The sequence below is a fragment of the Nannospalax galili genome, unplaced genomic scaffold, assembly GCF_000622305.1.
Source record: "Nannospalax galili isolate Female #2095 unplaced genomic scaffold, S.galili_v1.0 scaffold668, whole genome shotgun sequence".
NCBI classification, from domain to species: Eukaryota; Metazoa; Chordata; class Mammalia; order Rodentia; family Spalacidae; genus Nannospalax; species Nannospalax galili.
In genome coordinates this window covers 1,284,617-1,298,025 of record NW_008358090.1, presented here as the reverse complement: position 1 = coordinate 1,298,025, position 13,409 = coordinate 1,284,617, and the positions used below count along the sequence as shown (strand labels likewise).

The window sequence follows — 13,409 nt, the reverse complement described above, 5'->3', positions numbered from 1 at the left end:
TAAGCTCTCTCCCTGTACCACCATAGCACATGTAAGGTATAGAACACTCCAGAGTTTAAGAGGAAACCCAGTCTCTGGGGCTGGGGACACAAGCTCAGATCTGCAGGAGCAAAGGGGTTAATGGAAGGGAGGCTACAGAACGAAAAAGGCCCCACAGTCATGTGTCTGGCTAGTTCTACAGAGAAAGGTCTAGGGGTAGTACCTGAGTGAAGAAGGCTAAACTCATCACACAGGGCTTATGAGCCATGTTCTGAAAGGAACAAAGAGAGGAGAAGGAAAGATAGCTCTGGGCTTCACCTCCAGGAGATGCCTCTTTGTTGGTATCACAGGCTAAGATGAATAGCCTTGAGGTGGGGTCAGGCAAGGGCCCATTTTGACCTACCCAGGACTGAGGTTCCTGTCATATGCTGGCTCAGGTAGATAGTTATGGTGGGAACAAAGCAATGTAACCATTTTATACATAGATGACTTTGTATGTGGCACAGTAGTCCTGGCCACTAACTTGAAAGTCACTTGGAGATGTTCTAAAGACTTTGAAAACAGGTGGGAAATTGGTAGACTACTGCACTTTTTGACAGGTGTGAAATGGCTTGGTGCCACCATGACAGGTAGTGTGCAAAGGCGTCTATTTCAAATAACAGGGATGAAGTCTTCAGATGGTGTAAGAAATCACAGTCAATGCCTGTAATATCAGTACTCCAGAGGCAGAGGTGGGGGCGGGGGGACGGATCTCTGTGAGATCAAGGCCAGCCTGGTCTACACAGCAAGTTCTAGGCCAGCTGAGGCTAAAAGGAGACCCTGTCTCAAAAAGACCAAAAAAAAAAAAAAAAATCAGAGTCAAATGACAGTGAGGAAAAGTGCACCTGTGTAACAAGTGGAAAGAGTGAACAAACATTAATGAATGAATGGTAGATTAGGTGAAGGCATAGTCCTTATTTTCCTTTTCACTTTCTAGAATTACCAAAAAAATTTTCAAGATAAAAGTTGGAGGAAAAACAAACATTCCTACATACTAAAGATCACTGGTGACAAGGACAACAGCCCACTAGGGTGATTCAAGAACAGCAGCGGTACTCACAACCCCCAATCTTCTTGCGTAGCTCGCCATAGCAAATAAGGCCATATAGCTCCTGGGATGATTTCTTCAGCCCTCGAGAGAACACTGGAAGACAAGAGAAAAACAAAAGTTAGGCAGGGGGACAGAGACACCACAGGTATAAGAACGTGTACAAGAATGACACTGGAAAAGCACTCCTAAGAGGCTGAGGCTGATCACATGTGGATCACGGCACCTTGGGCATGCTATTGCTGACTGCTGGAGAAATTGGCAAAGGATACACAGGAGCACAGTGTTGTCTAGACAATGTTCAAAGTAAAAATTTAAATTAAAAAAGAGGGGTGTGGTCTAAATATTACTCTTGACAGGTAGAGCAAATGTCCCCTAGAGAAAAAAATGGCTTGGTCAGCAGGGTGGGTTCTCATAGAAAGGGGGGGAAGAGCTACATGAGGGTATCATCACACCTTTCAGCATAGAGTCGCCCTCCCCCCCCCAATGCAGGTGAGCCAGCAGACTGGATCCTGAGAACTCACCTTCCTACCTGCCATTATATCCGCCCAACCTAGCTGACAATGGATGTACATACAACAAGCCCCCTCCCAACATCCATCCTTCCACCACACCAACAGGCACCAGCTTTATATTTAGCAAGCAAACAAGCAGGGACTCGGTTTAATACAGAACCATAGAGGTGTGTATGAGATGAGAATCCATAGGTTTTAGGAAGCTAAGGTGGGGCAGGGTGCAGTAGTGCACAACTCTAATCCCAGTGGTCCGGAAGCAGGAGGATCTTTGTGAGATCAAGGCCAGCCTGGTCTACATAGCATTCCAGGTCAGCTGGGGTGACAAGAAAACCATGTCTCAAACAAACAAACGAAGCTGAGGTAAGTAGAAGCTCCATGTAAGTTTAAGTACATGGGTATTTTGCCTACATGTGTGTAAGCACATCATATACATGCCTAGTGCCCACAGAAGCCAGAAAATGTCACAGCCCCTGAAACAGGAGTTATAGAAGGTTGTGAGCCACAATATGGGTGCTGGAACCAAACCCAGGAAGAAGCATCTGTACCTCAGAGCTATGAACAGTACTCAAGTTTGCACCATCCTCAGTGAAGAACTAGACACAATCATCACACAAGGAATCTGGTCTCTCCACATTTCACCCACAAAAGTCTTCCAACTATAACTCACTGGTCATCTCAATGGAGAATTGTCAAGAGCAGCCTGAGCAAATTCTGTCTTGGAATGGCTTTCAGAACTTAAGAGTTCAAACAAAAGAAAAATAGTCACCCAGGCAGTGGCTCTGGAAGATACAGGTGGTTTCACTATAATGTGACATGAACCAAGACAGTCTTGGACCTCAGGGGACCAAACTATACTGAGGTATGTAAAAAATCTAGTGATAGAACACACAGCAGTGGTAGCAACAACTGTAAAAGAATGAAATAGGGTTGACTTGAAGTCTGCAGAAAATCTTATGTTGATGGTCATTTGGATGCTGGAAGAAAACACATGGCATTGGCAACACCTAGAGATCAACTAGGGGATGCCACCAAGATGTGGTGATGGACAATCCAAACCCAGGTGTCTCTAAAGATGGACAGACCAGAGGAGGAGGATGTGTGACCTCACAGAGCTCTGCTTAATCAGTCAGATGGGGAAACAGGCATTTTTTGTTGTTGTTGTTTTTCTTTTTTTTTAATTATTTTTTATTTTTTATTTTATGTGTATGCGTGTATTGCCTGCATGTAGGTAAGTGCACCCATGTCGTGCAATGCCCATGGAGGTCAGAAGAGGCTGCTGGATTCCCTGAGACTGGAATTATGGACAGTTGTTAGCTGCAATGTGGGTGCTGGGATTCGAACCCTGGTCTTCTGCAAGAACAACCAGTGCTCTTAACCACTGAGCCATCTCTCCAGCCCCGCAGGCATTGTTTTTTACAGTTACAGTAACATGATGCAAATCATGGCCCAAATACTGTAACCTGGCAGAGGGGACACCACAAGAATGGTAAAGACCAGGAATGTGGAAAGCCAACACAAAAGATAAACAGAGCTCAAGGAGAAGAACATAGTGGCCACAGATCTATGACTCCTAGGTCAGAAAGCTTAGTATCTGGAGAGAAGAAATAGAAGTGAAGGTGTTTTAAAAGCAAGTGTCTCTAGAATGAGTCCACTCTGCAGGAAGCTGCAGAACTGCAAAGCAAGACTCAGCAGGCTGGGACCAAATAAGTATAGGGAGAAGCTGTTCTCCAGAAACATTTGGACTAAGGAGATGGCTAAGTTTTACAGACAAGAACAGTAATTGGGACAGTGATTAGAATGTCAACCAAGTGTCACTAGAAAGGCAGTCCATCAAAGGTGCGTAAGCCAGAAGTCAGAAATGCACTTGGAGATGACCCAGTTACTTCACTGAAGATGGACTGGATTGTGAAAATCTTGACTACAACCTACATGATCAAATTTCTGGCAAAGCAAGCATCCACCCCCAGTAGAGCAGCACAATTCAGGCTTTCTTGTGTATCCATAGCTCAACTCAATTCACAAGACTTCAGTACCCAAACTCATAGGGAACCCAGAACCCATACATACTCAAACTCACTGAAACACACAAAACTCAAATAGTAGTAAGGTCTCTGGAGCACAGATACAAGCAACTTCCTCACAATTAAGTTTGATCAATAGGTACTAGGCATGCCACCAACCAGTCTTAGGAGGCAAGCCCCATGATGAGCAGCTTAGTGAGGACAATGCCACAAAGAGTGGGGAATGGGTGTTTGCATGAAAAGAAGCCAACTCCACCTGGTAGCCTCCTGGAGGCTGAACACTCACCGTTGTCAAAGTCAATGTACTTGGTAATCTTGTGCCAGGTGCGATAGTAAAAATGCCGAACCTGTTCTTTGTTCTTCACCATGCTTGCAGGCTTGCCCTTCTTCTTGTACTTTAAAGCGATATTGTTCTGAATGGCTTCAAAGTCTTTTCCATGCTAGAAAATAAAATATTGAAGCATAGCAGTTAAAATAAATCAACTTTCTTTGTGATATAGGCACCATCAAGAAATGTAAAGGGACCAGCTATGAATAAGCAGGTTGTTCTTCAAAGTACTTCTGTATATATGAACTCCAACTTTGCTTCCTTAGAACCTCAAGCTTTAATTAGAATAGAGAAGCAACAGAACTCATGGACAGAACTACCCCATTCCAGGACACCTGAAGTCTGTACGTGCATAACAAAGATCTGAAAAAAACACAAATTGGGGGGGAGGGGTCGCATGCCAGAGGCAGGTGGATCTCTGTGAGTTCAAGGCCAACCTGGTCTACATAGCAAGTTCCAGGCCAGCTGGAACTGGGCTACAGCGAGACCCTGTCTCAAAAAAAGAAAAACAAAAACCCTATTATTATTTTAATTTTATGTGTTTTGTCTGCATGCATGAAAGTGCAGCAATACCTATGCTGGTTCTTTGCATGATAGAGAACCAGGTTTGGTGGTCTCATGAAAACCATCTAGTAACAAGTACTGAGAAGTTCCGGTGGCAATGGTACCCCAGGACCCAGATCTGAGTTTATATATTGTTTTTTAAATAGTAGCAGGTCATTCTAAAGAAACTGGTGGTATCAGGGATGGACAGGCAGTGTGCCAGATGAGCGTGGAATGCCCAGATAAATGGGTATCCAAAATGAGAAGTCACTCAAGAAGCAACAGGCTTCAATTTATATCTGTATCACATGGGCACAAAATGAGTGATGTGAATGGATAATGACCCCAAAATTAAACTAGACCCCTGAAGTCCGTATGTGCATAACAAAGATCTGACAAAAACACAAATGGGAGAAGGAAAGGCCCTTCTTTGAAAGAGATCTCTAGCTCTCAGAAGTAGAGAGATCAATGGAAACAAGACTGTCACTGGGCAAACTCCATGGTGATTAATGTGTCAAGTAAGCAGCAGCCAGGCTGCTCAAATTCGTGTAAGAAAGAATGAGAAACGGGGTATTTGGTTCCTCAAGCAAAACAGAATAGTCTGGAACGTGCCATCTGAAAACACTGGTCCAGGCCAGCATCACAACTACAACACAGCTCATCATGTTTCTCTAGGCTGGATATACCAAGGACCCATAACTGGCAAGGAATTTTATTTTAGTTGTTTTAATTTTTTTAAAATTTGTTTATTTAATATGTATGAGTGTATTGCCTGCATGTATGTAAGTGTACCCATGTCATGCAGTGCCTGCGGAGGCAGGAAAAGGGTGTTAGATCCCCTTGAACTAGAGTGATGAATGGTTGTTAGCTGCCATGTGGGTGCTGGGATTCAAACCTGGGTCTTCCGTAAGAACAGACAGTACTCTTAATTGCTGAGTCATCTCTCCAGCCCTGTTTTAATTTTTTTATTATATTTTTCTAATTCTGTGTGTATATACCTGTGTGTACAAGTGTGGAGGCTGGAGGATGACTTGTGGGAGCCATTCCTCTCCTTCCACCATACAAGTCCCAGGGATCCACCCAGGTCATTTGGATTGGTAGCAACCACTTTTACCTGCTGAGCCATCTCAGCCAGTCTAAGTTTGTTGAGTCATGGTCTCAGGTAGTCTAGAGACTGCAGTCAAGAATGACCTTGTGATCCTTACTCTACCTCCCAAGTGCTGAGATTACAAGCATATGCCTCCACACCTGGTTTTATGCAGTGCTAGTGAATGAACCCAGGCCATTGTGCATGCTAGCTAGGTACTCTACCAACTAAGCCATATCCCAACCCTGCCATGGAATTCTTGACAGAAATTGGAAGTGCTGACAAATCAAAACTAAAGAACATTCTACTTAGAAGGTGAGTATTGAAAAATGTCACTCATGGAAGGAAGAAAGTGGTGGGGGTAGGGACTAAGGTAGTGCTACAGTTACAGAAGACTTAGGAGTCACTGCAATGTGGGACCCTGCCCCAGAATCAGGAGACGGTGGGACTACCCAGCCACCAGGTGCCTCCTCTGCACTCCCTTTCCTTATTCCGCTTATCACACAGAAAGCAGGATGAAGAGCAAGGGGGAATGCCTTGTACATTTAAAAAAAATTTTGGGGGGAGCGGGTCTTTTTGAGACAGGGTCTCCCTGTAGCCCTAGCTATCCTGGAACTCACTATGTAGACCAGGCTGGCCCTGAACTCACAGAGATCCACCTGCCTCTGCTGGGACTAAAGGCACACACCACCCCGCCTGGCTGTACCTTCTTTAAATTTTTAAAATATTTATTACACTTATTTATTGTGCATGTTTTTTGGATGGAGGATGTACACGTGCAACTGCATGCATGTGGAGGTCAGAGGACAATTTGTGGAAGTCGGTTCTCTCCACCACATGAGACTCAGTGATAGAACTCAGGTCATCAGGCTTAGTGGTAAGTGCTTAACCATGAATCATTTCACTGGCCCTTCACAACAATTTTTAAGTCTGAAATTGTTTCAAAATGAAAAGTTAAAAAAAGTAGAAACATAAAACTGCTTTAAAAAGCTAATAGGAGGCAAGAACTGTGGTATACACCTGTAACTGCAGCTACTCGAAGGCTGAACCAGGATGGGAGTTCGAGGTCAGCCTAGGCAATACAGTGAGATCTAACCTTGCGTTAAAAAGACAAAAAACAAAGGCACATAATCATTAAAAGGCAAAGCTGGGTCTAGAACATCTCTTCTGTCTAACTGGGAGGCTATCCCCTCACCAACTGTCCCTGCCTTAAGACAGGAAGTAGATATAGACAATCTCACTGCTTTAAGGTTGACAGCCTCAGTTGTGGCTCCTGAGCACCAGCCCTACAGTCACCCTGTATATGCCTGTTTATAGTTCCCTGATATGACAGTAAACCACTGAAGGGGAGAGCCTAAAGAACCTCTGCCATTTCTAGAACCACTAAGGTTCCACACTCAGCTATAAAATTGATAAATAGTACAACAACAACAATTAGACCAAGTTGAAAAAGAAAATGATTTGAAGTCAATGGTGAAAATTCATAGTATTTACTCAGCAAAAAGCCAAAGATTCCCCCTGATGCCTGCCCATTCACAGGAGACTGAGCAGGTACAGACAGAACAAGGAGATGGAGGAGGTTTGAGGAACAGAGACAAGGCCTTCAGCAGTTCTTGATGCACTCAGTTAAACGAGGCTGGTCATGTTGTTACAGGGTAGGAAATTAAGCCCTGTATGGTTTAAAAGAATATATTTGGGGGCTGTTGAGCTTGCTCAATAGTTAAAGAGTACTCTTGCAGAGGACCTGGGCTTGATTCCCAGCACCCACATGGCAGCTAACAATTATCTGTTACTCACTTCAGGGGCTCTGATCCCCTTTTCTGGCTCCTCAGGCATTGCATGCCATGGGTGTACTTACATACACACAGGCAAAAACACTCAAGACACATAAAATAAAAAATGCATAAAATTTAGAATGATTTAGGGGCTAGAAAGATGGCTCAGTGGTTTAAGAGCACTGGCTGCTCTTACAGAGGACCCAAGTTCAGTTCCCAGCACCCACATGGAAGCTAACCACAGTTTGTAACTCCAGTTCCAAGGGATCTAATGCCATCTTCTGGCCTCCATGGGCATTTCACAACATGGGTGTACTTACATACACACAGACAATATATTCATACACATAAAATAAGATTAAAAAAATAATTTAAAAGACAGTCATACAGGCAAAAGGACAGATAGAAAACAAAATCAAAACTCAGTGGTAGGCTTTGTACTGAACCACTACTGCAATTGAAGGGACTAAGCCAAGGTCCAAGGTGCTATCTGCTCAGTGTTTGGCCCACCCCACACTAGTCAAATAGATGCCAAGGCCTCACCAAGACCCACCTACTTTTACTCAGACCCCAAATGAGACTAAGGGATGTGCACACACTCTTTCCCGCTCCCCATTTCTTGTACCAATAGTAGAAAGTATTAATATCATTCGTAGTTGGAGAGATGGCTCAGTGGATAAAAGCATTTGCTGCTCTTGCAGAGGACCCACTTCAGCGCCCACTTCAGGCAGTCCATAACTGCCTGTACCTCCAGTTCGAGAGGAACCAATGCACTCTTCTGGTCTCCAAGGGCACTGTATGAATGCAGTGTACAGACAGACAAGTAAGCACACATACACACAAATAAAAATTAAAAATTAATAACACTAACTTTAGGGCTAGAGAGATGACTCAGCAGTAAGAGCACTTGCTCTTCTAGAAGACCAGAGTTCAGCTCCCAGAGCCCACGTCAAGAATCTCATAACCGCCTGTAACTCTAGCTCCAGGGAATCTGACGCTCTCTCTGGTCTCCTCCGGCACCTGCCTATAGCTGGCATAATCTCATATGTATACATAAATAAAAAATAAAACTAAACCTTAAAAACCCACTAAAACAGTGTGTGTGGGGGCATCATTCATACTAATCAAGGATTTCAGGAGACATAAAAATAGATGCCTGTCTGGCAGAAAAGAAAATAAGAAGGCTAGTCCAACAGGAATAAATGCTCTGTGTACCTGAAGAATGGCAAAGGGCAGTATTAACAAGGAAAACTTTTCCCGTTGTTTTTACTCAACAACCACATCTATCTCACATTTCACTTTCTGTAGCTGGGGGGCCAGACCCCCCACGAAGAGCTTCAGTCTTCCAAAAAGGAAGGGTACACTATCGTAGTTACAATTTAGGGTAAGACTCAGTAACAGCTCCACAATCTGACAACACTACAGGAATCACAAGTCTTCTACACCTATCAGCTTTAGAAGGCACAACTGGAAGATATAATTTATACAAATGGCTTCTGTACTTTATTATAATTCTGAAAGAGAAGAAAAAGTACCCTTTCACACTTGTTTGAATGATTTCACACCTACCCAAATACTTACTATATATCCTTCGATTTTTGGGGGGACAACAAGAAGAGTCAAGTCACACTAATATGGCAGTTATGTCCACCTGGGATGAGAAGAACCTAGCCATCAGCCCCAGGGAGCAATACCAGTCATAGGAATATAATGAAACTAAGTCTGTGGTCCACATTCAGCAGTGTCTCCTTTCCTAATCTTCTGTAAACACTTCATGGTTTAAATTCTAAGGCTTCATTCCTGTGCTGAGCTTTTCCTTCTTAGACTTGGCAGGATCAACCCAGTGATTTGAATTAGCTAGCAAGAAGACAAGGCTCACTGACCAAGTAAACATGTCAAGAAAGTCATCTAAAATAAGAAATGTGCTGGGTGTGGTGGCGCATGCCATTAGTGCCTTTAGTCCCAGAACTGGGGAGGCAGAGGCAGGGAGATCTCTGAGTTCAAGGTTGCCCTGGTCTACAAAGTGAGTTCCAAGCCAGATGGGGTTACAGGGAGGTCTTGTCTCAAAAGACCAAAAAATAGATGATTGATGATCGATTGATTATAGATAGATAGATAGATAGATAGATAGATAGATAGATAGATAGATGATAAATAAAATAAAGAATGTGCACAAAGATGTTCACTGTAGTGTTATTTACAATGACAGAATTTGCAAGGAACCTGATTAATCTACAACACGAGAATGGTTAAGTAGGCCAGGGATGTGAGGTAGTTGTTGACGGCTTGTCTAGCACACACAAGGATCCTGGGCTCCATCCCCAGCACACACACACACTCTCACAAAAACAAAGTTATCAGGGGGACTAAGGAGATGGCTCAATGAGTAAGCATGAGGACAGACCTGTGAACAAATCTCCAGCATCCGTAAAACTCAGGCATTGCCATGCATGCCTGTAACTCGAATGCTGTGAAGGACAGAGATGGGAGGATCACTGGAGCATGCTGGCTGCCAGCCTAGCTCCTGGTTCAGTGAGAGACTTTGTCTCTCAAGAAAATAGGTGTAGAGCAGGACACCCAACATCCTCCTCTGGCCTCCATAGTCACTTATACACCTAGGTGCACATTTATCACACACACATATACCACATGTACATACACAAACACACACAATTTTTTTATATTTTATGTGTATGAGTGCATTACCTGCATGTACATAAGCGTACCCATATCATACAATGCCTACAGAGGTCAGATGGCACCGGATCCCCTGGAACTGGAGTTACAGATGGTTGTTAGCTGCCATGTGGGTGCTTGAAACCAAACCCGGGTTCCAAGAGCAGCCAGTGCTCTTAAATCACTGAGCCATCTCTCTAGTCTCAACATACCTCAATTTTTTTTTAATACATCAATTTTTTTAATGGTTAAGTAGTGCGGGAACTGGCCAGATTTAAAGAACAAATCTCCTGCAATAATGTGGCTACTGGGTGAACATCAGCCCAGAGAGCACACACATGAAGACTGGCTGCATTCAGTAAAACTCCTTTATACAAAACAGACAGCATGCATACAGGCCAATTGTCTACACCTGAAGCAGCACATTTATAGGCATTTAAAAAATATGCAAAGGAACTCTGAAACACCATGAAAAACACACTTGAAGTTACTAAGAAAGTATATTCACAGGGCTGGAGACATGGCTCAGCAGTTAAGAGTACTGACTGCTCTTACAGAGGACTCAGGTTCGATTCCCAGCACCCACATGGCAGCTACAAACTGTCCTTAACTCCAGTTCCAGGGGAATCCGAAGCCCTCTTCTGACCTCCGTGGCATTGCACGACACAGGTGCACTCACATATATGCAGGCAATACACTCATACACACAAAAATAAAAATAAAATAGAAAAAAAAAGAAAGTATATTCACAAAATAACCACAAGCCCATGAGAAGCAAACTTCCAAGTGACTGCAACTGGGTCTGGGAGGTGACTTCTCTACTGACAGAACTTGTCATTTGGCTCTGGGTCAGCTACAGTATCTTCTAGGATTTAGCTGCTACTCTGGCTAATAGAACAGTACCTGCTTATCCATCTGAAACTCCCTCAAGTCAATCACTGCATAGCCAAGGGAAGGCCTTGAAGAGCATCAAACTCCAGGCAAGAAGTGTTTGCTAAACATGGGTAAGAACCTTGAAAAAAGAGATGCATACTAACAGCCCTAGAAGGGAGACGTACCTTCCTTGGCCACTTCCAGGGCTCCTTGTGGAGCCTGCCCACCAAGCAATGGAATACAGATAAAAACAAGGTAAGCAACGAGAACTCAGGTAGACAATCACTTGTGCCTTCTTGTCTTACATCTACAACTCACAGACCCTGTCTCAAAAAAGACAAAAAGAAAAAACAAAGAAAGCCGGGCATGGTGGCGCATGCCTTTAATCACAGCACTTGGGAGGCAGAGGAAGTAGGATCTTTTTGAGTTCAAGGCCAGCCTGGTCTACATAGCAAGTTCCAGGCCAACTGGGGCTACAGGGAGACCCTGTCTCAAAAAGACCAAAAAACAAAACAAAACCACCAAAACATCCACAACTCACTCACCTCATACAATCCCTCGAAGAAGGTGTTCTTGTCCTCTGTGCTCCATGACTCCCACTGACGCCGGACCTTCTTTCCTTCTTCCTTCTCTGCTCCTGAAGACCCTAAGTTCCGGGAAGAGGAGCGCGAACCTCCTGCAGGGGTGACAGGAGCAAGCCCAGACACGTTTCCAGACGATGATGCACCACTGTCACCTCCTTGGAGAGAAAGGACTATATAGTGACCTGTTCCAGAAAGCTGGTGGAAGGACAGAGGGGCAACAAGGACAAGAGCCCATTGCCCCACCGCATTCTAGCTGATGTCAGTAAGAGAGTACCTAGAAGAAGCCATTAAATTCAGAAGAGAACCCAGAGCTGACCAGATGATTCTACAATGTTTTCATAACAAGAAGGAAAAGAGCCTGTGTGGATTGTTTAAATGTAGTGATGCTGTCCATTTGATGTTCCATCCACACAAAAGGTATAACCCCCCGTTCTCTTAAACAAAGCCATGATTCTCATATTTCAAAGTGTTTCTTCATCATGTGTGTTTTTTCTAAGTTAAAATACTCTTACCATCTTTTTGAATAAACAAGTTGAACTTCAGGGGCAAGAGGACATTTATGTGTGTAAAACACTGTCTTCAGCTGGGCATGGTGGCACATGCCTGTAGTCCCAGCACTTGGGAGGCAGAGGTAGTCAGATCTCTGTAAGTTCAAGGCCAGCATGGTTTATGTAGTGAGTTCTAGGCCAGCTGGGATGTGTCCCAAATTGCCTGTTTCCCCAAGGGGAAGGCCTGCTGCAGAGAACTGACTGCTGAGGGGCTTCTGGGAGCCATCTTGTGACAGAAGCCATGAGCCACCACAAACACAGGCAGTGGGGGTGGAAAAAAAAATGGCCCAGGTGTCTCACCCACATGGACAGGAGAGGGGAAATTACCAACCTGGGATGAGAGAGACTGTAGGCCCTAGAGGCATGGGCAAAAGTTAATAGAGACTGTGAGCGGGTGCAGAAGCGATCTGGTATGGTGGGCTGAGCCACACAGTTGGGTTCTGGGTGTGTATTTCTATGTAAATCCCCCCATTTACACCCTCCTTATCAAAGGGCATAAATGATAATAAATTCACATCAAAATATGGCATATGGTTTCTCTGATCATACAAGAGACTCCCGAGAGAACTCTACCGACAAAATTGGTGCAGCAGGAAGGATGGCATTAAAATGACAAACCATCAAAGTTTGGAAAAAGCTAGAGAGCTAATGGCAGCCTTGATGTGGTTTTTAAAATGGATTAGGAAATCTGTAACTAAAAAGAAGCCAGCCACACAGAAGCATGGGCCAAAGCTATTTTGTAAATGTGGGGGTATGCTGCTGGTATATGAAGATTTGTTAAAGGTTATCAGAGGCTAGAAAAAACCGTTATAAAGCTTGGACACAAGCAGAGAACCCAGAGAGGGGGCATGGCCACTTTGTATAATAAAAGATGTGCCCAAGGGAGAAAAAAACTGGGATATTTTAACTTGTGTAAGGTCCCAGGACTCTGGAAAAAAGACAGATAATAATGAAAAAGGAAATGACCTAAAAATAAAAGTAGCTAAAGCTGCCCCTCAGATTCAACCTTTGAGACAAAAAGAAAACAAAAGAGCTAACAGTACTGAAGCTAGAAAATCCTCCACACTGAAATTTTTAAAAGTAGGAAAAACTTACAAGGAAGCAATCAAGGAGTGCCTCACCACATGGCTCATGAGGGGATGGGACATGGGAACAAATAACGTCAGCCAAAGTCCCTCAGAAGCTTCACAGCTGAGTCATATAACCACCCATCCATCCTTGCAATACAGACTGCTCAACCTAGACCAATGCAGGGGTGAGTAGTCCTTAATGGGATGGCTGGTGGAAGGCATTAGAGATACAAGGTCATCACCAAGGGAAACTCCCATAATTAACAGAGGCTGGAGCACTATAAAGGAGGGACAGACATTACTGAGAAAACTAGGTATGAGAA

The 13,409-nt window shown here is 43.9% G+C and overlaps 1 protein-coding gene across 3 annotated transcripts in view; it reads right to left on the bottom strand.

The window, feature by feature from the left end:
- Positions 1-13,409, bottom strand: part of Cramp1 (cramped chromatin regulator homolog 1) — a 65,382-nt gene that overhangs the window by 31,537 nt on the left and 20,436 nt on the right. For 2 of the 3 annotated variants that reach the window (XM_008856188.3, XM_008856189.3), the window contains 3 exons: positions 11,430-11,623; positions 3,889-4,042; positions 1,079-1,162 (listed from right to left, as the gene is read on the bottom strand). In XM_008856188.3, coding sequence (XP_008854410.1) covers positions 1,079-1,162; positions 3,889-4,042; positions 11,430-11,623 — 432 coding nt within the window. The remainder of the gene's footprint in view (positions 1-1,078; positions 1,163-3,888; positions 4,043-11,429; positions 11,624-13,409) is intronic. The other variant, XM_029557765.1, reaches the window with a different exon arrangement.